The sequence below is a fragment of the Hyla sarda genome, chromosome 1 (assembly GCF_029499605.1).
Source record: "Hyla sarda isolate aHylSar1 chromosome 1, aHylSar1.hap1, whole genome shotgun sequence".
Taxonomy (NCBI): Eukaryota; Metazoa; Chordata; class Amphibia; order Anura; family Hylidae; genus Hyla; species Hyla sarda.
Window position 1 is genome coordinate 40,313,608 of NC_079189.1, and position 25,371 is coordinate 40,338,978.

The 25,371-nt window shown below is 45.7% G+C and overlaps 1 protein-coding gene across 2 annotated transcripts in view; it reads left to right on the plus strand.

Moving 5' to 3' along the window:
* Positions 1–3,437: 3,437 nt before the first annotated feature.
* The window catches only part of IMMT (inner membrane mitochondrial protein), a 48,953-nt gene continuing 27,019 nt past the window's right edge, over positions 3,438–25,371 (plus strand). For both annotated transcript variants that reach the window (XM_056554366.1, XM_056554367.1), the window contains exons 1-8: positions 3,438–3,684; positions 15,336–15,406; positions 17,774–17,963; positions 18,635–18,752; positions 21,743–21,877; positions 23,132–23,251; positions 23,992–24,128; positions 24,270–24,373. In XM_056554366.1, coding sequence (XP_056410341.1) covers positions 3,640–3,684; positions 15,336–15,406; positions 17,774–17,963; positions 18,635–18,752; positions 21,743–21,877; positions 23,132–23,251; positions 23,992–24,128; positions 24,270–24,373 — 920 coding nt within the window. In that variant the 5' untranslated portion in view covers positions 3,438–3,639. The remainder of the gene's footprint in view (positions 3,685–15,335; positions 15,407–17,773; positions 17,964–18,634; positions 18,753–21,742; positions 21,878–23,131; positions 23,252–23,991; positions 24,129–24,269; positions 24,374–25,371) is intronic.

Consider the following 25,371-nt stretch of genomic DNA (forward strand, 5'->3'; position numbering starts at 1 on the left):
TACAAATAAAGCAAATAACAGAAGAAAATTGTGGGCACAAAAATTCACATAAAAAGTTAGGTAAATAAGATTGTGGGTCTCTTTAGAGACAAGGACTGATGTACAGTGCACTCGAAAAGTTTTCAGACCCCTTGACTTTTTTAACATTTTGTTATGTTGCGGCCATGTGCTAAAATAAAAAAAAGTTTAAAAATCATTAAAGTTTCTCCCATCATTCTGCCCTTAAAGGGGTAGTCCAGTGGTGAAAAACGTATCCCCTATCCTAAGGATAGGGGATAAGTTTGAGATCGCGGGGGTCCGACCGCTGGGGCCCCCTGCGATCTCTCTGTACGGGGGCCAGGCTCTCGGCCCAGATAGCGGGTGTCGACCCCCGCACGAAGCGGCGGCCGACACGCCCCCTCAATACATCTCAATGGCAGAGCCGGAGATTGCCGAAGGCAGCGCTTCGGCTCTGCCATAGACTTGTATTGAGGGGGCGTGTCGGCCGCCGCCTCGTGCGGAGGTCGACACGCCCCCTTCCCGTGGGCTGTTGGGGCTTCGTACAGGAGATCGCAGGGGGCCCCAGCGGTCGGACCCCCGCGATCTGCAACTTATCCCCTATCCTTAGGATAGGGGATAAGTTGCTCACCACTGAGTCACCACTGGACTACTCCTTTAACTCCCCAAATGACAAAGTGAAAGCAGAATGTTAAAAATCCTTGCTAATTTATTAATAATAATAAACTAAAATATTGCATTGACATAGGTATTCAGACCCTTTAGGCCTTGAAAAAGTACAGGGGGATCAAAGGAAGGGGTCTGAAATGTGCCAGGAATATACCGACTGGGTGGCCACCCTACTCCTTTGTTGTCTCGGCTATGTGCTTAGGGTTAGAGATGAGTGAATTTACAGTAAATTCGATTCGTCACAAACTTCTCGGCTCGGCAGTTGATGACTTTTCCTGCATAAATGAGTTCAGCTTTCAGGTGCTCCCGTGGGATGGAAAAGGTGGATACAGTCCTAGGAGACTCTTTCCTTGGACTGTATCCACCTTTTCCAACCCACCGGAGCACCTGAAAGCTGAACTCATTTATGCACGATAAGTCATCAACTGCCGAGCCGAGAAGTTTGTGACGAATCGAATTTACTATAAATTCGCTCATCTCTATATTGTTTTGTTGAAAGGTGAAACTTCAGCACAGTCTGAGGTGCAGACCAGGTTTTTATTAACAATATCTCTATACTTTGCTTTCCTTCAGCCCTAATCAGTCTTCCTGTCCCAATCACTTAAAAACACCCACACAGCATGATGCTGCCCCCACCATGCTTTACTATAGGGATGGTATTGGGCAGGTGATAGCAGTGCCTGGATTCCTCCAGACACGAGGCTTAGAATTGAGGCCAAAACGGCGATCTTGGTTTAATCAGAGAACGGCGATATGTGTTTCTCCTTTGATACTTTTTTTTTTCAGGCAGGCTTTCGAGTATCTTTTATAGGGAGTAGAGGGCATTTTTTGGCCATTCTGCCATAAAGCCAAGATTGGTGACGGCTGCATTGTTGGTTGACCTTCTGGAAGTTTCCCATCTGCACACAGGATCTTCAGAGTACAGCTCTGCATTGGGATTGGGACTCCGCAGGACCCAATAAAGAACTACAGGCGGTAATGAGGTTGTTGCAGGTGGTCACAGAATATACAGCGGGTCCCACAAAATCCTGCGCAGTCCCACAAACCTCTGAAATACCACAGGGTTCCAATGAAATGGCACAAGAGGGGGGTGATGAAATAGCACAAGAGGGTAATGAAATGGTACAAGGGGGTAATGAAATGACATGGGGGGTACTATTTCTAAAAAGCTGTGACAAAATGTTTGTGATGCGGGCAAGATTGGACAGACATGTTGGGAGAGCAGGCGGGGGTTGAGCGCACAGAAATTCATCGGGAGCGGCTTATAAAAAACAGTCCAACGCAAGAGTGACCAGTGGGCTTTTGGTCAGCTGTGAGGCCAGGTTCACACTAAGGAATTTCAAAGCGGAAAAGCGTTTTGAAATTCTTGTACAGCAGAGTCCCATTACTGGCAATAGGATTCCACTGCCCAGTGCCTGGAAAATCCCCTCCAATAATTCCACCAGGACATTGAACTCATTCAACATTCTGGTGGATCTCTGCACCGCAGACATTGCCATCAATGGGGAAGACAATATCAGCGCGGTCCTAGCACAGTGTCGAAATCTGTCCAGAAATTCTGTAGGAATGTGTCCTTCCCAATCATGTTGGGCAGCATGCGCTTTTTTCAGCGGAATCACGGTCTTCAGCAGAAGACCATGCTATTGAGCCCGCTAAAGAAATGCATACGGCCAGAAAGGTGACTCTGTTGGGGCTATTGAAATGAATGGTATTCACTGCCCATAATTAACAGTATACATCAGCATCCTGTTTTTGGCGGGATACCGTCAGATGGGGGAGATTTATCAAAACCCGTCCAGAGGAAAAGTTGCACATAGCAACCAATCAGATCGCTTCTTTCATTTTTAACAAGGCCTCTAAAAAATTAAAGAAGCGATCTGATTGGTTGCTATGGGAAACTTTTCCTCTGCACTGGTTTTGATAAATCTCCCCCGATATGTCTAAGGAATTCAAGAGGAATTTACATGGAATAATTTCGGTCAGGAAATTGTTGTCTTCTCCATCAAGCGGAATTTCCATGCGGAAATGAGGAGGAATGAAGGAGGAGGCTATTTAATCTACTTTTCTTAATTCCGCTTGAATTCCGCTCGAATTCCGCTTGAAAACAATGTCGGGCAGAATTTGTTTTTACCATTGACTTCTATTGGATTCTGCTCACGGATTCCGCTTGAAGAATGAGGGTATGTTCTCACTACATAATTCCCGCGGAATTCCGTGAGCAGAATGCCACGAACGGAATTACGTGCTGTGAACATAAACATCAGAGTGAATGGGTCTTCCGTGGAATTTCAGTGGTGTACAATTCCGCCGCTGAAATTGTTCCGCGCAAAGAAAGAACATGTTCATTCTTTGCGCGGAAGTCCGCGAACACTGCATAGCCGTCAATGGTGATGGCGCAGTGCCCCGCGGCCCTACTGCCGAAGTATTATCCGTAGTGTGAGCATACCCTGAACATGTTCTTCAAGTGGAAAGGAATTCAGCGTCAGAATTCTGCTAGTGTGAACAGGACAGCAGAAATAACATTAAAGTCAATGGGCAGAGGGGACGTGCATTAATTTGGAGCGGAGAATTCAAGAGGAATTACTCAGTGTGAACGCACCCTAACGAGAGGCAAAACACAGTATGGACCTAAAATGGCCTAAGTCAGCTTGATAAATCTATCTCAACATACAGGAAAACCACATGATGCTGTTATTTTCTATGGAGTATTAATAAAGTTATTTAATTTATAGAAAAAAAAAGTGATAACCACGGTTGTGATGTTTGTCTCCCTGTACTGTTTAATAAAGTTGTTGAGAAAAGGGGAGAAAAAAAAAAGGATGCACGTTTCAGTCTAGAGGGGGTGTGGTTAGACAAGGAGGCGTGGGCGGTGTCAGTTCGGGCTGCGCGGTCGCTCCTCTCATTCATCCCGTACCGGGACATGTTGTGTTGAGCCGGACACCGGACTGATTCTTCCCCGGTACAACAGGGAACATGCTTCGGGTGTGCAGGAAGGCCCGTGCGGCGGCGCTCGCGAAGGTAAGTACTTTTACATGGCGTGCTATTGATTCGGGGCGGATTATAGCGTTGGGTGGTGGGGTTCGGGGCTGCGGGACACTCGTGTGTGTTTGAGTCATCCTCCGGTTGTTATACCGGGCGCTCCGGCCTGATACTGCACCGCGTAATGCTTTTACCGCTAGCCAACCGGCTGTCATTCCAGCTTTCACAGTAGCCAATCACATCGCGCCGTCCATCCAATCACTGAACGTTTCTTTGACCTTTCAACTGTATTACGTAGAAGGGCGGGCATACGCGCTGCGCTGTCCAATCAGACGTCGATTTGTTGTTATGGACGTGAGGCTTAGCCAATAGGTGAGCTCGGTTTTGGTAGGTCAGACCCTGGCTTCTGTGTAAGTCCTGAGGACAGATGCAGCATGTCAGTGTCAGGACAGTGCGCACAGTGACTGCTGGGGGCGCTCTCTACAGTTGTGCCCACCCCTGAGTCTCCGTCCAGTCCTGTAAGCGGCTGCTGAGGGTTATAGTGTGGCTCCAGTCACCCCGGGAGGACGTGACCTTGTAGTGGGTGTCACCTCCGGACTGTGGGCCTGTGCCAGCCCCTGACTGCTGTGTCCTCTACTCCAGACACCCTGCAGTGCAGTGTTTCCCAACCAGCGTGCCTCCAGCTGTTGTCAAACTACAACTCCCAGTTTCTATTGCAAAACTACAACTTCCAGCATGCCCACACAGGCATGCTGGAAGTTGTAGTTTTGCGTAAATTTTTTTTTTTACACATTATAAATATTCATTGTTCCCAACCCCATCTATTTACAATCCTGTACTTCAGTCATGACATGCTGTATGGTCTACTACGGCGGGCTGTGATTGGCTGATATGATCACATGACAAGTCATCAGGCTGAAGAGGGGTTAAGGATTCTGATTTAATATATGGACGGCCTCCATTTTATTTTTTTCCCCTCTAAACTGTGGATCCGCCAGATGTTGTGAAACTCCAACTCAATAGCTGTCCAGGACATGTTGGGAGATTTGTAACATCTGGAGGTCCACAGTTTGGAGACCGCTGGACTATATCATGCAGTTTGCTGTCTGGGCATGCTGGGATTTGTAGTTTTGCAACATCTGGAGGGCCACAGTTTGGAGATCACTGTGCAGTGGTGAAGCCCTCCAGATGTTGCAAAATTGCAAATCCCAGCATGCCCAAACAGCTGTCTCGCCATGCTGGGAGTTGTAGTTGCGTACCTCCAGCTGTTGCATAACTACATTTCACAGCATGCCCTTTGGCGATCAGTACATGCTGGGAGTTGTAGTTTTGCAACAGCTGGAGGCACACTGGTTGGAAAATACTGAGTTAGGTAACAGAACTTAACTGAAGGTTTTCCAACCAGTGTGCCTCCAGCTGTTGCAAAAGTACAACTCCCAGCATGCACGGTCTGTCAGTACATGCTGGGAGTTGTAGTTTTGCAACAGCTGGAGGCACACTGGTTGGAAAATACTGAGTTAGGTAACAGAACTTAACTGAAGGTTTTCCAACCAGTGTGCCTCCAGCTGTTGCAAAAGTACAACTCCCAGCCTGCACGGTCTGTCAGTACATGCTGGGAGTTGTAGTTTTGAAACAGCTGGAGGTTTGTACAGGGTACATTCACACGGTGGGTTTACAGTAAGTTTCCTGCTTGAAGTTTGAGCTGCGGCAAATTTTATCGCCGCAGCGGAAACTCACTGTAAACCCATCAGTGTGAATGTACCCTAAAAACACTACACTACACTAACACATTATAAAGGGAAAAACTCTACTTATACACCCCCTTACACACAAAAAAAAATATATATATATATATATATATATATATATATATATATATATATATATTTTAAGGGAAGTGAAATTGAAATAGTAAAAGATAATTTAGCAGATTTGGTGGTTTTCTTTTCTGCGCCATTTACCTTATGGTTGAGGTAACATGTTAGTTTTATACTTTAGGCGCCTGATTACAGCGATACCAGATTTGTATCGTTTACGTCATGTTTTACTAATTCTGGACTTTTTCTAATTTTTTTAATTGCCATTTTTAACCCCTGTAGCTTTATTTTTTTTCCCCATACCAGGCTGTATGAGGGCTCATTTTTTGTGCCATAATCAGTTTTTTGTATCGGTACCATTTCAGTATTGATCTGACTTTTTAATCGCTTTTTAACTTTTTTTTCTGGGATATTATAAAAATTGCAAATCTGTGGTTTGGTATTTTTTTACATTTACCGTACGGGATACATAATGTTATATTTTAATAGGTTGTACAATTACGCACGAAGCGATACCAAATATGTTTTTTATTATGTTTACGTGTTTTTATATAGGAAAAGGGGATGATTTGAACTTTTAACATGGAAGGGGTTAATGCAGCGGTCTTCAAACTGTGGCCCTCCAGATGTTGCAAAACTACAACTCCCAGCATGCCCGGACAGCCAACGGCTCTCCTGGCATGCTGGGAATTGTAGTTTTGTAACATCTGGAGGGCCACAGTTTGAAGACCACTGGGTTAATGTGTGTCTTTCAAACTTTTATTAAAACTTTTAATTTTTTTTTAACACTTTATCACATTTATATGAGGAATCATTAGATTCCTCAGACAGATGAATAGATTCTCTTGAACTCTATTAATCTGTGAGCTCTGTGATCCATTGATAGAGCCTGGTCCAGTCTATCAATGACAGAGCGGGACAGCAGGGAACAGAGGTAAGTCCTCCGGCTACCTCTATAGTGGATCTCCCCCCCCGCGATCGCGCTGCGGGGAGGGGGGGTCGGGGCGATCCACCCCACTAGCCCACCAGGGAGCATTCACATGTCCCTTTAGATGCCACTGTCAGCTTTGACAGCGGAGATCTAAAGGGTTAATAGCCAGCCGCGGCGATCGCCGCATGCTGGCTATTAGCGGCGGCCCCCGGCTACTGAGAACAGCCGGGGGCTGCAGAGTATGGAGCAGGCAGGAATCCCTAGCCCGCTCCATACACCCAGAGCGCCGCATGCATCTCCCCGTGCAGACGTGCCTCCTCCCCTCAGCTCTCCAAAGCTAGAGCTGGGGGAGCGAAGGCAGAGGATGAAGGTCTGCATGGGGAGCAGGAAGCCACGCCCCCTCATCTCCCCCCGCACGTCTGCAGAGCAGGGGAGAGAAGACAAATACTGTACACAGCTTCTCATCTGCCCTGCTCTGCTTCGGAGGACACAGGTTTTTACAGCCGGGGGCTGCAGCGTATGGAGCGGGCAGAAGTCGGCAGCCCGCTCCATACAGACTGCAGAGCGCCGCCACACTTGTCAGGTCCGGCCCTGCTTGCCCGAAGGCGGGCTAAGGACCGGACAAATTCACCTGGCCGGCGCCCGGACCTGCTTGAAGGCTATGTGTGTTTACAAAGCCTCCATAGTGCCAGAACAATGGACCCCCCCCCCCCCACATGTGACCCCATTGTGGAAACTACACCCCTCACGTAATGTAATAAGGGGTACAGTGAGCATTTACGCCCCACAGGGGTCTGACAGAATTTTGGAACAGTGGTCCGTGAAAATGAAAAATGTAATTTTTTATTTGCACAGCCTATTGTTCCAAAGATCTGTCAAACGCCAGTGGGGTGTACATACTCACTGCACTCCTTATTAAATTGTGAGAAGTGTAGTTTCCAAAATGGGGTCACATGTGGGGGGGGGGGTCCATTGTTCTGGCACTATGGAGGCTTTGTAAACTCACATGGCCCCTGACTTCCATTCCAAACAAATTCTCTTTCCAAAAGCTCAATGCCGCTCTTTCTCTTCTGAGCATTGTAGTGCGCCCGCAGTGCACTTGACATACACATATGAGGTATTTCCTTACTCTAGAGAAATTGGGTTACACATTTCAGAAAGATTTGTCTCCTTTTACCCATTGTAAAAATTCTAAAATTGGGTCTACAAGAACATGTGAGTGTAAAAAAAAAAAAAATGAAGATTTTGAATTTTCTCCTTCAATTTGCTGCTATTCCTGTGAAATACTTAAAGGGTTAACAAACCTTTTGAATGTCATTTTGAATACGTTGAGGGGTGCAGTTTTATAATGGGGTCATTTGTGGGGCATTTCTAATATGAAGGCCCTTCAATTCCACTTCAAAACAGAACTGGTCCCTGAAAAATTTCGATTTTGAAAACTTTGCGAAAAATTGGAGAATTGCTGCTGTATTTTGAAGCCCTCTGATCTCTTCCAAAAGTAAAAACATGTCAACTTTGATGCCAACATAAAGTAGACATATTGGGGGACATTTCCTAATCTAGTCTATTCTGGGTATGCTTATAGACCAGCGTATGTGGTCGTCTCCTGTCTATTGTGCTCCTAATTTATCAAAGGTCTCACAGCCCTTGATAAATTCTGTGCTCAGACTTCAGGGTCTACAGCTTAAACTGCATTTAGACCTGCTCCAACATGGTCTGACATTTCAGCCTATTTCGGGCAGATGCGACTTGTCGCACAAAAGTCGCACTTGATAAATTCAGCACCAATGCATTTTCCAATGCATTTCCGTCTAAAATAGACTTGCATGCATCATGTTCTAAAAATCTTCTACAGCAAAAGTCGCAGAAAAGTCGCACATATTTAGACTGAGACTTTCTGTGCGACAAATTTAGACAGGAAAAACCAGTCTAAATCCTTTGATAAATTTCCCCCAATGTTTATATGTGAATCAATATATAATTTATTTGGAATATTCATTTTTCTTATAAGCAGAGAGCTTGAAAGTTAAAAAAGAAAAGAAAAAAAAAAAAGAAATTTTAAACTTTTTTCCATCAAATTTTGGAATTTTTCACCAAGAAATCATGCAAGTATAGACAAAATTTTACCACTAAGATAAAGTAGAATATGTCACGAAAAAACATTCCCAGAATCAGAATGAAAGGTAAAAGCGTCTCAGAGTTATTAATGCTTAAAGTGACAGTGGTCAGATGTGCAAAAAATGTCCGGGTCCTACAGTGAAAATTGGCTGGGTCCTTAAGGGGTTAAAAGGCCTGGCCAGGATTAGAATTTTATTTTATTTTTTAATCAGGTTGTGTGTAGTGCTGCAGCTCTGTCCCATTCACTTTAAAGGGGTACTCGGTTTAGGAAAACCTATCCACAGGATACTGGAAAGGTTTCTGATAGCAGGGGTCCAGCTGCTGGGACCCCCCACAATATCCTGCACTGCTCTCCATGTGCACGGACTAGTTGTCCCCTCTTTGCGTCTCTATGGGACGCCAGACATACAGGATCGCTGTACTGGAGTATCTCCGTCTCTGCCATAAAGATGCAAGGGGAGGGGGGGCGCAATCCATGCACGGGGATAGCCAGAGCACTGTACAGGAGATTGCGGGGGGTCGCGTCACAGTGGTCAGACCCCGGCCATCTGACACTTATCCTTAGCCTTCGGCTGTCCGGGCAGGCTGGGAGTTGTAGTTTTGCAACAGCTGGAGGCACCCTGGTTGGGAAACACTGCTCTAGATGATTTGTATGAGCCTGGTCTGCATGGTGGGCCCATGATTTGTGGGTTGTGTACTGAGAGCTGAGGGTTATGTGTGTCACCATAGAAGAGATGTGCCCTGCCTGGTTACTTTCCCCTGTCCTTAGATACATACAGGAGGGGAGTTGGCATTGATATACCAGGCATGATGCCTCCAGCAGGCAGGGCAGACATTAGTCACTGTAGGAAAGCAGAGTGTCTCATACAGGAGGGGAGTTGGCATTGATATACCAGGCATGATGCCTCCAGCAGGCAGGGAAGACATTAGTCACTGTAGGAAAGCAGAGTGTCTCAGTGAGATGACTATTTCAGCCGCTCCCCCTGTGGTCCCCCTGCTTCTCCTCTGTCTCTTCATTCATTTGCTGCTTTCATCGACTTGTCCTTTTAGGATTTCTTTTTATAGTGTATTGAATATTTTTCCATGTATTGACCTGTCAGGATCACTGTCCAGACTATACAAAGGACAAAACAAGACGTCATAGACAACTGAAGTTCAGGAAAGATCATTAACCTCTCCTTATCTCTGGTGCCTGAGGTGGAGGTTAGGGCTCATTCACATTAAGGTCTGTCACCGTCAATTCATGCCCATTCTCAAATCCATTCAAGCCACTCGCAAATGGCTGTAAATGAATCCCACTGATGTCTATAGGATTTTTTGACAGTCCTTTGCAAGCCATTGGGTTCCTAATCTGTTATTTCTGACGGCAAAAAAGATATTTCATGCAGTATTTATTCCCCGTAAGAAATAACGGAATAGAAATGGATATTCTAAATTTAAAGGGGTTCTCCGGAGGAAAACGTGTGTGTGTGTGTATGTGTATATATATATATATATATATATATATATATATATATATATATTATAATATAATTTTTTTTTTATTTTTTTTATTTTTTTAAATGAACTGGTGCCAGAAAGTTAAACAGATATGTAAATTACTTCTATTAAAAAAAATCTTTACCCTTCCAGTACTTTTTAGCAGGTGTATGCTACAGAGGCAATTCTTTTCCTTTTTGAATTTATTTTTTGTCTTCTCCCCAGTGCTCTCTGCTGACACCTGATGCCCATATCAGGAACTGTCCAGAGCAGGAGAAAATCCCCATTGCAAACCTAGGCTGCTCTGGACAGTTCCTGACACGGACAGAGGTGTCAGCAGAGAGCACTTTGGACACGACAAAAAAGAAATTCAAAAAGAGAAGAATTTTCCTCTGTAGCATACAGCTGCTAATAAGTACTGGAAGGGTAAAGATTTTTTAATAGAAGTCATTTACAAATGTGTATAACTTTCTGGCACCAGTTGATTTAAAAAAAATTTTTTCACCGGAGTACCCCTTTAACATTGAAATCTATGGCAAACGGATGAGCCTATAATGTCATCCGTTTCCCTTTTTGGCTAAGGGAATTTCCTGCGGATAATTTCAGTGGGCGTGGCCAAAATAGGGGCGTGGCTTTCACTTTATACGCTGTCCAGTGTGAGGTGCAGAACTGCACAACCTCACACCGGCACTACACTCTCTAACCCCCCCCTCCCCCCCCTGTGCTGTGGGACGGAACTCGGGCAGTCGACATTTTTTTTTTTTTTTTCTTTTAAGATATAAGTGGGAGATTTATCGGAACGTTCTGAGGGAAAAATGGAGTAGTTGCCCATAGCAACCAATCAGGTGGTGTGTGTCCTGGAGTCAATGTATAGTGAGTGGCAGTGGCTCCAAGCCCGGCCAGTACTTTCTACAGCCACCCCGTACGTCATCTTCAAGCACATCAGTAACTAAAAAATTCTGATGATACAATTTTACAAAAACTATATTGAAAAAAAATGGTCAGGGCAATGCATTGTCTTTTTCGGTCAAGCACAACCTAAATTTTCGGTTTTGGATCAGAATTTCCCTTTCGGTGCATCCCTAGTTTTTAATATCCGTTTTTTTAAACCGTTATTACTTTTGAGCATGTTCAGAAGAGGTGAAATCAGGGTCTCCTGCAGTGCTGAGGGACTACTACTACTCCTATCCTGCAACAAACTCATTTCCATGATGGGAGTAGTAGTTCCTCTGGCTGCGAGAGTCTGCAGGTGGCTGGGGAAGCTACATTAGTGATTGTACTACTACTCCCATCATGGAACAGTCTGTTCCATGTTGGAGGTAGTACTACAGGGGCTGAGGGATTGATCGCACCTGGTCTCACTTCTGAGACCCGATGCGATCATAAGTTATTAACCAGGGGAGTGGGCGGCATGCTCCACTCCCTAGTGATGTATATAGTGTATTTTATTTTTATTTTCAAATACCCCGCCAGGAGCCCTGAATGGCCGATACAGAGTGTCCATTCAGGGCTCCCGGCGGGGTTTTTAAACGGGTACTGTGAATAATCTTACATTTTATTCCCCCGACCCCCACTCCGCATCTTCTCGCACAATCACAGCGCACAGTGGGGACATGTCACTTCATTCCCCGCTGCTCATCCCCTACCCCAAGGATGGTAAGGATATGAAGTTATAAAGCCCCCCCCAGCCGCCAGAGTAGGGTGTCAATACAGGCCAGAGTGACAGGACCTGGTAATTATAGCACAAGGAACTGCTCATGGGGCGACAGGGGGGACTTAATAACTTCATATCCTCACCATCCCTGTGGCAAAGACTTGGGGGGGGGGGGGGGGGGAGTTTTAGTGTATAGTGAGAAAAAATATTTTACCAAATATAATGCATGCCAAGCATTATACACTGCTCAAAAAAATAAAGGGAACACTTAAACACCACAATGTACCTCCAAGTCAATGACACTTCTGTGAAATCACACTGTCCACTCAGGAAGAACACTGATTGACAATCAATTTCACATGCTGCTGTGCAAATGGAACAGACAACAGGTGGGAATAAGCAAGACACCCCCAATAAAGGAGTGGTTCTGCAGGTGGTGACCACAGACCACTTCTCAGTTCCTATGCTTCCTGGCTGATGTTTTGGTCACTTTTGAATGCTGGCTGTGCTTTCACTTTAGTGGTAGCATGAGACTGAGTCTACAACCCACACAAGTGGCTCAGGTAGTGCAGCTCATCCAGGATGGCACATCAATGTGAGCTGTGGCAAGAAGGTTTGCTGTGTCTGTCAGCGTAGTGTCCAGAGCATGGAGGCGCTACCAAGAGACATGGAGGAGGCCGTAGGAGGGCAACAACCCAGCAGCAGGACTGCTACCTCCGCCTTTGTGCAAAGAGGAGCACTGCCAGAGCCCTGCAAAATGACCTCCAGCAGGCCACAAATGTGCATGTGTCCTCTCAAACGGTCAGAAACAGATTCCATGAGGGTGGTATGAGGGCCCGATGTCCATAGGTGAGGGTTGTGCTTACAGCCCAACACCATGCAGGACGTTTGGCATTTGCCAGAGAACACCAAGATTGGCAAATTTGCCACTGGAGCCCTGTGCTCTTCACAGATGAAAGCAGGTTCACACTGAGCACATGTGAACAGAGTCTGGAGACGCCATGGAGAACGTTCTGCTGCCTGCAATATCCTCCAGCATGACCGGTCTGGCGGTGGGTCAGTAATGGTGTGGGGTGGCATTTCTTTGGCGGGGCCGCACAGCCCTCCATGTGCTTGCCAGAGGTAGCCTGACTGCCATTAGGTACCGAGATGAGATCCTCAGACCCCTTGTGAGACCATATGATGGTGCCGTTGGCCCTGGGTTCCTCCTAATGCAAGACAATGCTTTACTTCATTTGACTGGAGTGTGTCAGCAGTTCCTGCAAGAGGAAGGCATTGATGCTATGGACTGGCCCGTCTGTTCCCCAGACCTGAATCCGATAGAGCACATCTGGGACATCATGTCTCTCTCCATCCACCAAAGCCACATTGCTCCACAGACTGTCCAGGGGTTGGCAGATGCTTTAGTCCAGGTCTGGGAGGACATCCCTCAGGAGACCATCCTCCACCTCATCAGGAGCATGCCCAGGCATTGTAGGGAGGCCATACGGGCACGTGGAGGCCACACACACTACTGAGCCTACTCACCTACGTCGGCCACACGCTGGGGACTGGAACGCCGGACAGCCGTCAGCCTATCACCGGCCGGAGCGATGTCCTGCCCCGGCCAGTGATAGGCTGAGCCCACTGTAAATGTAAGGAGCTCTGGCCGGCTGGCCGACGTTCCAGTCCCCAGCGTGTGGCCGACGTAGGTGAGTTTAAAGTTTATTTTCTGTATCTTTTGCAGCCCGGGCATAGGGATACAGCATACAGCAGTGGTCTCCAACCTGCGGACCTCCAGCTGTTGCAAACCTACAACTCCCAGCAACTCTCCGCAGGTTGGAGACCACTGGCGTACAGTGAGTTCCAGCGCCAGCGGCCCCCAACAAAGAGGAGGAGGGCAGTGCTTGAAGGTGACATCTGTGAGTAGTATCCCACTGGGCTGATCATTAATTGGGGGGGGGGCAGAACAGCACTGGCCAGTCACATGATTGGGGGGGGGGGGGTGAAAATACCGTTATATACCGTGGAACCGCCGTAAGTTAAAAAAAAATACTGTGATACACATATTTGGTCATACCGCCCAACCCTACTCCAAAGGTTCTCAATAGGATTGAGGTCAGGGGAGGATGGAGGCCACACTGTGACTTTCTCTCCTTTTATCCCCATAGCAGCCATTGATACACAGGTATTCTTTGCAGCATGAGATGGTGCATTGTCTTGCATGAAGATGATTTTATTACGGAAAGCATAGTTCTTCCTTCTGCACCAGGGAAGAAAGTGGTCAGTCAGAAACTCCACATACTTTGCAGAGGTCATCTTTACACCTTTATGCCTGATGAAGACCCCTTTCCTGGGTTGAAAGCGTTGCTTTTTATGTTTCAATAAATGCAAATACATCTATCCATGGACCAGCGCCATTATTGAGGGGAACACCTTTTCCACATTCCTACCTATGCTTCGTTACCGGTGAGACTAACGTCACTCCGGGAAGTTCCTCGTGGCAGCTGTCCGGCCTTCCATTCATTCCAGACGCTACTGTAGGTGTTGTGTTCTAAGCGCAACACCTAAGGGTAAGGACCCATCTTTCTCTTCACCCTGTTTTACCTACCTAGACGGCCCTCACTAGGGGCGCACCTCTTGTTGCCTTGTATCTCTTTGTATTAATCTTTACACCTTCGGGGACCCTAAAGGGGCCGACCAGCTCTCTACCCATGATGCTGGCCCAAAACATGACTCCACCACTGCCTTGATGACATCGCAGCCTTGTTGGAACAGGGTGACCGTCCACCAACCATCCTCTACTCCATCCATCTAGACCATCCAGTGTTGTGCAGTACTAATCAGTGAACAGGACTTTTAGAAAATTAGTCTTCATGTATTTTTCTGCCCAATGCAGCCGCTTCTGCTTGTGAGCATTGGTTAGTGGTGGCCATGCACAGTTGCAAGTCTCTGGAGGACTCTACACCTTGATGTCCGTGGGACTCCAGAGGCACCAGCAGCTTCAAATATCTGTTTGCTGCTTTGTAATGGTATTTTAGCAGCTGCCCTCTTGATCCGATGCATGGATCTTGCAGAAATCTTCCTCAATGTGCCTTTATCTGCATGAACCCGTCTGTGCGATTGTTTTCAGTGATCAAAAGAGCCCTGAGACACAATGCCATCCATGAGTTAAACTGAAAAACAAAATATTTAATCTTTGCGACACTTAAAGGGGTACTCCGCTGCTCAGCGTTTGGAACAAACTGTTCCTAGTGCTGGAGACGGGAGCTTGTGACGCCATAGCCCCACCCCTCTTATGACGTAACACCCCGCCCCCTCAATGCATGTCTATGGGAGGGGGCGTGACAGCTGACAAACGCTGAGCAGCTGAGTACCCTTTTAAATAGAATTTGCATAATCATGTGGAACAGGGTGTATGTATAAAAAGACTTTATAATAGATAAATAAAGAAATTAAAATTTAAAAGTTGTGGTTCACAAAAAGCAGTGATCCAAGTAAAAACTTAAAAACATACAGCGTCTTGGATGACATGGAAGCAATCGTGTCGGATGCTTCTGTAGTCTGAGAAGATGTAACTTTTTTCTAAAATTTACTGATGCTTCAAAGGCAAATCCTATACTAAAACTGCTGCTAAAAAGAAGGTAATGATAGATAATTGTTACATAGCCAGGGTTGGTTGTTTTGTGACACATTATCCTTTCTTTTATAGGAATGCCTGTGTGTGAAGAGGTCACTTAACCCCATCCGGGCAACAAGAGCGTACGCCACAGAATCATCTGGGTATGGTGGTTACTGATTTATACATGTATTGCAAGGCAATATGGGCACTTTGCAGCATGGACCAATCTTTAGCAATGTCCTAGGTCTATGGCATATGAAGCCATTATTAAACTTAAAGGGGTACTCCGGTGGAAACCTTTTTTTCTCTTAAAGCAACTGGTGCCAGAAAGTTAAACAGATTTGTAAATTACTTCTATTAAAAAAATTAGAAATTTCTTTTCTTTTTGGATTTATTTTCTGTCTGACCACAGTGCTCTCTGCTGACACCTCTGTCCGTGTCAGGAACTGTCCAGAGCAGCATAGGTTTGCTATGGGGATTTTCTCCTGCTCTAGACAGTTCCTGACACGGGCATCAGGTGTCAGCAGAGAGCACTGTGGACAAGACAAAAAAGAAATTCAAAAAGAAAAGAATTTCCTCTGTAGCATACAGCTGCTAAAAATTACTAGAAGGATTATGATTTTTTAATAGAAGTAATTTACAAATCTGTTTAACTTTCTGGCACCAGTTGATTTAAATATATATATATTTTTTAATTTTTAAATAAAAATTTCCACTGGAGTACCCCTTTAACAGGAATTATTAATCACTGACTTATTCTAGGTCAGTGTTTCCCAAACAGCGTGCCTCCAGCTGTTGCAAAACTACAACTCCCAGCATGCTTTTGGATGTCCGGGTATGCTGGAAGTTGTAGTTTTGCAACAGCTGGAGGTACACTGATTGGGGAAACGCTATTCATGGTCATCCACTCTCTGAAACAGAATGAAATGCCCGACAGCACCGCCCCTTGTCTCTGGCCAAGTTTTATACTATAGCTCTGTCCAACTTTGCACATAGACGGCGTTGCTGGACAACATTTGCATGGAGTTCGTATGGGTTTGTGTGGACTTCCTCCAAGTACTAAGGTTTCCTCCTACAACTGGTCAGTATTTTGCATCAGTATTTGCAGCGAACTGGCACTGCTCCACTCCCTATGAGTACGCCACTTAGAGTGGGGAAACGTGTTGGGAGGGGTTTGTAAAAGCCATAACCATTAGTGTGGTATACAGAACCATTGCTGTTCTTTTATTTTTTTATTATTTTTTTGTGTGTGTCGGCAATATTTCTCTGGCAGTACTGATAAAGAATAAAGGCTAATTACCTCTTGTACCCCTCCCCCTCCACATGTACTTGGATCATAATACTTATGTTGCTATTCTAAAGATTGGCCACCTATGCACCCATAAAATTCGACAAAACTTGCAACAGATGCAACACGTAGGACCCATCTTGATCCTATGGGAACATGAAGTCTGACTTGTTAAGATCCAAGTTTTAATGCGCAACCCTCTCTATCCTGACATAAATTAAAATCACCAAACCCACTAACAAGATCGCCCCATTGATTATGTATGGGTGACTCACGATGGAAGGTGTAATGCTAATAATAAAACCGTGGAAAGGCCTTTTAAAAAAAAAATAAATAAATAAATAAAAAAAAGCCCCTCCCCCAATGAGACTTGTATGAGCAGTCACACGATTGCTCATACAGGTCAATGTAATGCTATAATAGATCAACACTCTATAGCAGTTTATTCCAATCAGGGCACCTCCAGCTTTTGCAAAACTACAACACCCAGCATGCCCGGACAGCCAACGGCTGTCCGGGCATGCTGGGAGTTGTAGTTTTGCAAAAGCTGTGGGTGCACAGTTTGGAGACTATTGCTGCTCTAATCCAATTCACTGGAGTAGCTAATAAATCTTCAGTTAATTGAGATATATGTTGTTGTGTGCTTTATGATGCTCTGCCTATTTGTTTTTCCTATATATATATATATATATATATATATATATATATATATATATATATATACTCTCTATCTAGTCACAGATTCCATTATTCTGTAGCACTGTGCCGGTCTGGAGCCGCTGTGCCCTTGACAGCCACTCACCTTATGTGTAACATGAACCCTGTGGCATTTCTATTACATTGCTAAATACTTGTCTCACTGCACCCTTCTGAGTTGAAGTAACTGGAGGATATAGTCTACAGTACCTCTACGGTGTATACAGATTATACTCCCGGCGCAAACTTTTTCGTTATGTATGGATAATTAAAAAAAAAAAAAAGTCTTTGCAATATTGTGTTATCTATTTAATTTTCTATTCTTATTAGGAATTAAAAGAAGCAATTCAGAATAATAGAGGTTCTTGTGTATGTATTGTGCTTACCTGTTTTGGCTGATGTGGCAGGCATGAAGTTTGGCTCCATACTGAATGCAGCGGGCCCCCTCACACGTTGGGCACATATGCAGCTGAGCCGGCTGCACAGGCGTATGTCCGCCCCTGCTGCTCCTATATACAATAAGTGTGTGTTTGTTTCCTTTCAGGCCCTCGGCTGGGAAGGTCGTGGCTGGAGGACTCCTTTTTGCAGGCGGGGGTGTCGGGGGCACCGTACTTTACGCCAACTGGAATCCAAAGTTCCGCGAAAATGTGGAGAAGTCTGTCCCTTATTCTGATAAACTTTTCGAGCTAGCCTTAGGACCTGCACCATATAACCTACCAGTGCCAAAGATACCGGTAAGTTGGGTTGCGTCTTAGTGTCTCTGGCTTGGAAGGAAATTCTTTTAGGGTTAAGCCATCAATATATCTGAAACCCTTACACCAACTTATGTGCCCTACGCTGGAGCATCGCTGCCCCTTCACTGCAGTTGATAGTGCCGACCATTGGCCTCTATATTTATGTGATAATGCCGCCCTATATAGATGGGTTAACACAGCAGAACTTTTGCAGAAATACATTTTAAACAGGATTTAAATTGGATTTTTGCAACACCCATTTTACACAGTAGCAGCAATTTCTGCATCGGAGCATGTAGACGCTGTGCTCGGATTGAAGGGAATGATCCACATCTCCTTTCTGCTTGTGAACCATCACCAATCGCACATGGATTCTCTATTCCAGGCTTTTCCAATCAGGGTGTCTCCAGCTGTTGCAAAACTACAACTTCCAGCAGGCCCGGACAACCTTCGGCTGTCCGGGCCTGCTAGAAGTTGTAGTTTTGCAACGGCTGGAGACACCCTAGTTGGGAAAGCCTGGTCTGTTCTAAGGATAGGCTGTCAAAGTTCATATCCGGCCACAATTCCAACTTGTCAATTCAGTTTGTTGTGGTCCAGTTAATTTTAGCTGGAACTACACTGCATAAGATCAATTAAACAAGTCATTGAATTGGCTCTGATTTATGCCTCAGGTGAAGGCTTCCTCCGGTCCTTTAAAGATTTCCTCGGTATCGGAAGTGATGAAGGAGTCCAAGCAACCTAAGAAAGAGAGTAGTGAAGCGCCACCTAAAGCTGGTGAAAACGTAGAAGGTGAGTTTGGGGTTTGTGTGCAGGATTATATTTATATATAATTTATTTATATATTTATATATAATTTTATAATTTATTAATATATTTATATATAATTTATTTATATATTTATATATAATTTATTTATTTATTTTTATTTATATATATATATATATATATATATATATATATACACCGTATTTGTCGGGGTATACCACGCACCGGCCTATAACATGCACCCTCATTTTACCAAGGATATTTGGGTAAAAAATGTTTTTTACCCAAATATCCATGGTAAAATGAGGGTGCGTGTGTGCGCATGTATACCCCGATACACGCCCAGGAAAGGCAGGGGGAGAGAGGCCGTCGCTGCCCGCTTCTCTCCCCCTGCCTTTCCTGGGGTCTAGAGCGCTGCTGTCGGCCCTTCTCACCCCCTGGTTATAGCCAGGGGGAGAGAAGCGGCGCCGACAGCCAGGGGGAGAGAAGGGGCAGCAGCACCCATTGCCGGAACCGCTGCCCCGTTGCCTCCCCCCATCCCCGTGGCATAATTACCTGAGTCGGGTCCGCGCTGCTCCAGGCCTCCCTCGTGCGTCCCCGGCGTCGTTGCTATGCACGGCGCGGCGCACTGACGTCATGCGCCGCGCCGTTCAGCGCATAGCAACGACGCCGGGGACGCACGCCGGAGGCCTGGAGCAGCGCGGACCCGACTCAGGTAATTATGCCACCGGGGATGGGGGGAGGCAACGGGGCAGCGGTTCCGGCAATGGGTGCCGCTGCCCCTTCTCTCCCCCTGGCTATTGGCGCCGGCACCGATAGTCAGGGGGACAGAACGGGCAGCGGCGCCGATAGCCAGGGGGTGAGAAGGGCCGACAGCAGCGCTCTAGACCCCAGGAAAGGCAGGGGGAGAGAAGTGGGCAGCGACGGCCTCTCTCCCCCTGCCTTTCCTGGGGGTGTATCGGCATATAACACGCACACAGACTTTAGGCTAAAAATTTTAGCCTAAAAAGTGCGTGTTATACGCCGATAAATACGGTGTACCGTATATATACTCGAGTATAAGCCGAGTTTTTCAGCACGATTTTTCGTGCTGAAAACACCCCCCTCGGCTTATACTCGAGTGAACTCCCCCACCCGCAGTGGTCTTCAACCTGCGGACTTCCAGAGGTTTCAAAACTACATCTCCCAGCAAGCCCGGGCAGCCATCGGCTGTCCGGGCTTGCTGGGAGTTGTAGTTTTGAAACCTCCGGAGGTCCGCAGGTTGAAGACCACTGCGGCCTTCAACATCATCCAGCCCCCTCTCACCCCCTTTAGTTCTGAATACTCACCTCCGCTCGGCGCTGGTCCGGTCCTGCAGGACTGTCCGGAGAGGAGGTGGTCCGGTGAGGAGGTGGTCCGGGCTTCTATCTTCACCGGGGAGGCCTCTTCTAAGCGCTTCGGGCCCGGCCTCAGAATAGTCACGTTGCCGTGACAACGACGCAGAGGTGCGTTCATTGCCAACGTACTTTTGCGTCATTGTCAAGGCAACGCCTCTATTCCGGGCCGGAAGCGCGGAGAAGAGGCGCCCCCGGTGAAGATAGCAGCCCGGACCACCTCCTCACCGGACCACCTCCTCACCGGACAGCCCTGCAGGACCGGACCAGCGCCGAGCGGAGGTGAGTACTCAGAACTAAAGGGGGTGAGAGGGGGGCTGGATGATGTTGAAGGCCGCAGTGGTCTTCAACCTGCGGACCTCCGGAGGTTTCAAAACTACAACTCCCAGCAAGCCCGGACAGCCGATGGCTGCCCGGGCTTGCTGGGAGTTGTAGTTTTGAAACCTCTGGAGGTCCGCAGGTTGAAGACCACTGAGGGCGAATGATGAGAAGAGGATGATGAAGGGGGGGGTGTGGGGATGATGAAGGGGGGTGGGGATGATGAAGGGGGGGGGGTTGTGGGATGATTACAAGGGGATGATGAAGGGGGGATGTGTGGGATGATAAGGGGATGATGAAGGGGGGATGTGCGGGATGATAAGGGGATGATGAAGGGGGGATGTGTGGGATGATGACAAGGGGATGATGAAGGGGGGATGTGTGGGATGATGACAAGGGGATGATGAAGGGGGGATGTGTGGGATGATAAGGGGATGATGAAGGGGGGATGTGTGGGATGATGACAAGGGGATGATGATGAGGATGTTAATGACGGGTCTGGATGATGACAGGGGGGGGATGAGGTATTTCCCACCCTAGGCTTATACTCGAGTCAATAACTTTTCCTGGGATTTTGGGTTGAAATTAGGGGTCTCGGCTTATACTCGAGTATATACGGTATATATATATATATATATATATATATATATATATATATATATATATATATATATATATATATATATATATATATATATATATACAATATTTAATTTATATATAATATATATATATATATAATATATATAATATATAATATATATATATATATATTATAATTTTTTTAAATTTATATATAATATATGCGAGCAAGGTAGAGCTGCTCACCACTGCGCTCCTTGTGCCACGGACATCGGTACCACTCCCGGTTCAACCAAGATCAGAAGAAAGAAATGTCCGGCACTCCGGTGTTTGCTGGTAAAAACTTGGTATGGCTTTATTCACAACGACCAACACAGGACTGGATCTGACGCATTTCGCACTGAAGAGTGCTTAATCGTAGATCACGATTAGATTAGTAGATCTACGATTAAGCACTCTTCAGTGCGAAACGCATCAGATCCTGTCCTGTGTTGGTCGATGTGAATAAAGCCATACCAAGTTTTTACCTGCGAACACCTGAGTGCCGGACATTTCTTTCTTCTGATTATATATATTTACATTTAATTTATTATTATTAAAAAATAATAATGAATAAAATATATACTTTTTTATTGTTACAATAATTAATATGATTTTTTTATTCCATTTTTTTTATCATAAACTATTTTATTTTTATAAACTATTGTATTTATTTATTTATTTATTTTTTTTTTTTTGTAGCTTCAACACATGTAGCGCAAATCATTTCTGCCACCGGGGATGCACTTTCAGTTCCAGCATCAGTGGTGCATGAAGAAGTTGTTCCCAAGATATCCGAGACAGGGGAGCAGAAGCCGAAACACCCAGCAAGTTCAGGTAAATATATAATATCTACACAGTAATCCATGTAGGAACATCACAAAATCTGAAACTTGGGTTTTGCGGCATTGTAATGATTGCAGCAGTTTTGTCATCCCGCTTTACCCTGTTTTGTTCCTCCACAGTTAGTTCTATGAACAGTATCTCCGTAGGTTAAAGGGGTACTCCACTGGAAAACATTTTCTTTTAAATCAACTGGTGCCAGAAAGTTAACAGATTTGCAAATTAGTTCTATTAAAAAATCCCAATCCTACCTGTACTTATCAGCTGCTGTATAATACTCAGGAAGTTCTTTTCTTTTTGAATTTCCTTTCTGGCTGACCACAGTGCTCTCTGCTGACACCTCTGTCCACGTCAGGAACTGTCCAGAGCAGGAGAGGTTTGCTATGGGGATTTGCTCCTGCTCTGGACAGTTCCTGACACGGACAGAGGTGTCAGCTGAGAGCAATTGTGGTCAGCCAGAAAGGAAAAAAAAACTTCATGTGTATTATACAGCAGCTGATAAGTACTGGAAGGATTTGGATTTTTTAATAAATGTAATTTGCAAATCTGTTTAACTTTCTAACACCAGTTGATTTAAAAGAAAATGTTTTCCAGTGGAGTAACCCTTTTAAATGGCTTGATCAGAAGTGGGAAAATTTTTCAGCCAAAAACAGCACCACCCCTGTGCACTGGTTCTGAGCGGTATTGCAGCTCCATCCCACTTAGCTTTAATGGGGATGAGTTGTAGTCCCAGACATAACCCAACTGGTGAAAGAATTGTTTCTTCAAGATACTGGCTTTGTACAGTATTAAAGGAGATGGGGGAATAAACTGATCCCCATCCAAAGCATAGGGGATAAGTTTAAGATCTCCTGTACAGAACCCCGGCTCTCCTCGGGTGCTGTGCTTCCCGACAACCGCACAAAGTGCCTCCATAGGAGAGCAGTTCGGCTATCTCCGGCACCTAAGCCAAATCTGTACTATGGAGACAACTTGTAAGATGCCTATAAGGCACATGAAAAGGGTGAGCCCCAGTTTGATATAGTCTTATTTACTTACTTGTGCACTTTTCACAGGGCTCCCAATCTTAAAACTGTGAGATGTAAATGTAACCATAGGACAATAGAGAGATATGAATTGGATGAGGAATGCCAAGCTGTAGACTGTGCTCCCGGAATAGAAGCGCTCGCTTCACGCTGATATTTGCTTCAGTCCATTAATTATGGTATAAACGTATCTAACCGTGCCTTCTTGTGTCTCCCTTTATAGAAGCTGAACACTGTAAGGAGTGTCAGCACGAGGAACCTCACCACCTTAAGGAGCGTCCTCCCGAGGAGGTGGCCGCGCGTCTCAAACAACAGGACAAAGAAGAGCAGCAAAAGATTGAATGTAGGTCACAATTAGTTGCTGCAAATTTATACATTGTTTGTTCTGTTTTTTATTTTTTTTATTTATTTATTTATTTTTTTTAGTTTTTGGGCTGGACCTGCGCTGCAACTTTGGTAACACCTTTGGGCTAGTTCACACATTGCAATCGGGCCGTCCTATATGGAGCTCCGTCGACAAGTCTGTCAAAACAATGGGAGTTTTTTGTTTTTTTTTTCCCCTTTGGTGAACTACCGGATCCTTGACAATTCAAGTCAGTGGGATCCGGGGGTACCCAGATGTCAGTTGTGCTCTGACCCATTTTGGGGCCGTTCGGTGCAAAAAAAAAAAACAAAAAAAAAAACAGACCTAGAACTGGATGGAGCAATAGCAATGTGAACTTAGCCATAGACATGATTTTTATTTTTTTATTGAGTTGCAGACAGTTTAATTCCTATTCATTTCGGGATTCATTTAAAAAACAGGATATAATTCTGTAATATTATTATTTCTCCTAGAAATGAGAATATATTAGTTTGACAGAAATACTACACTAGTGGCACTAAATGCCCCTCCACCCTAGGCAGCTTGGTCCATAGATGCTGTCATATATAACTCGTCCTGTCATAAGCTGTACAGCACTGCCTCATATGGCTGTAGATGTGGGGCATTGCTTTTCATTGTATCTGTAATGTACATATTATTTACTAGCTATATCGGCTCAGTTTATATTATAGCTATAAGCCGTCGTCTTCTTTCCTCAGCTATATCCGCTTTACTAGAGGAGGCACTAAGCAGCACTGCCCGCGTCACACTCCAGGCCATCACCTCGCAGGAGTCTGCTGTACAAGCTGTCAACTTTCATGCCCAGAAGCTGCGTGAAGCCATGGATGACAGCCAGGTGAGTAGATTGTCAGCAAAGCTTGTTGGGGCCCCAAAATAAGAACCCCCCCCCCCCCCCCCAAATCATATAAAGCTCTATGGGTTTTGAGCTGTTGGTTTGTTCCATACTGGTGATCACAGCTTTCTTCTACCTCCCTAGATCGCCGCTGAACAGAAGTCCTTGCAGTGGCGGGATTTGGAGGATGCCTTGAAGGTGCGCAGCAAAGCTGTGGATGAGGCAGCTGATGCTCTACTCAAAGCAAAGTTCGTATCCGTCTGTTCAGTGTAATCCTTATTGCTTTGGGCCACCCTGGCTGCTGCTTTTATCTTAAAATACAGTGGTCCCTCAACATACGATGGTAATCCGTTCCAAACGGACCATCGTTTGTTGAAACCATCGCATGTTGAGGGATCCGTGCAATGTAAAGTATAGGATAGTGGTCTGCAACCTGCGGACCTCCAGATGTTGCAAAACTACAACACCCAGCACGCCCGGAGTTGTAGTTTTGCAACATCTGGAGGTCCGCAGGTTGAAGACCACTGTTAGAGGAAGTTATACTCACCTGTCCCCGCCGCTCCGGACCGTCACCGCTACCCGGGATGTTGCCTTCCATCGCTGTCGCCGCGTCCCCGAGGTGTCCCCGACGCTCCAGCAAGGCCTCTGCTTCCCCGGCATCCTCGCTCTCCGTCGCCGCCATCACGTCGCTACGCACGCCGCTCCTATTGGATGTCGGGACAGCGTGCGCAGCAACGTGATGACGTCGATGGAGAGGGCCGACAGTGCAGGGGATCCCAAAGGGGACGCGCCGGAGCCCCGAGGACAGGTAAGTGATCGTCAGTGGACCACATGGGGCACCGTAAACGGCTATCCGGTGGTAGCTGAAGCAGTCTGCGCTGCCGGATAGCCGTTTATGCGATGGCCCCGACATACAAAAGCATCATATGTTGATGCTGCCTTCAACATGCGATGGTCTCTGAGAGGCCATCGCATGTTGAAATTATGGTATGTCGGGGCCATCGTAGGTCGGGGGGTCACTGTACAGTAGAATATTGTGAACACATTTCCAGCTTGACACTAAATAGACTTTGGGTACGTTTACAGGTACAGCACTGCTCTATATTTTCTGCAGTTGATTTTGCTACCTATTAAGATCAATGGGTAGCACAATTAGCAGCAGAAAATATTCTGCAGAACCTGTACCTATGAACGTACCCTGATAAATTGTCTTTTTTTTTTTTTTTTTATAAAGGAAAGATAAATC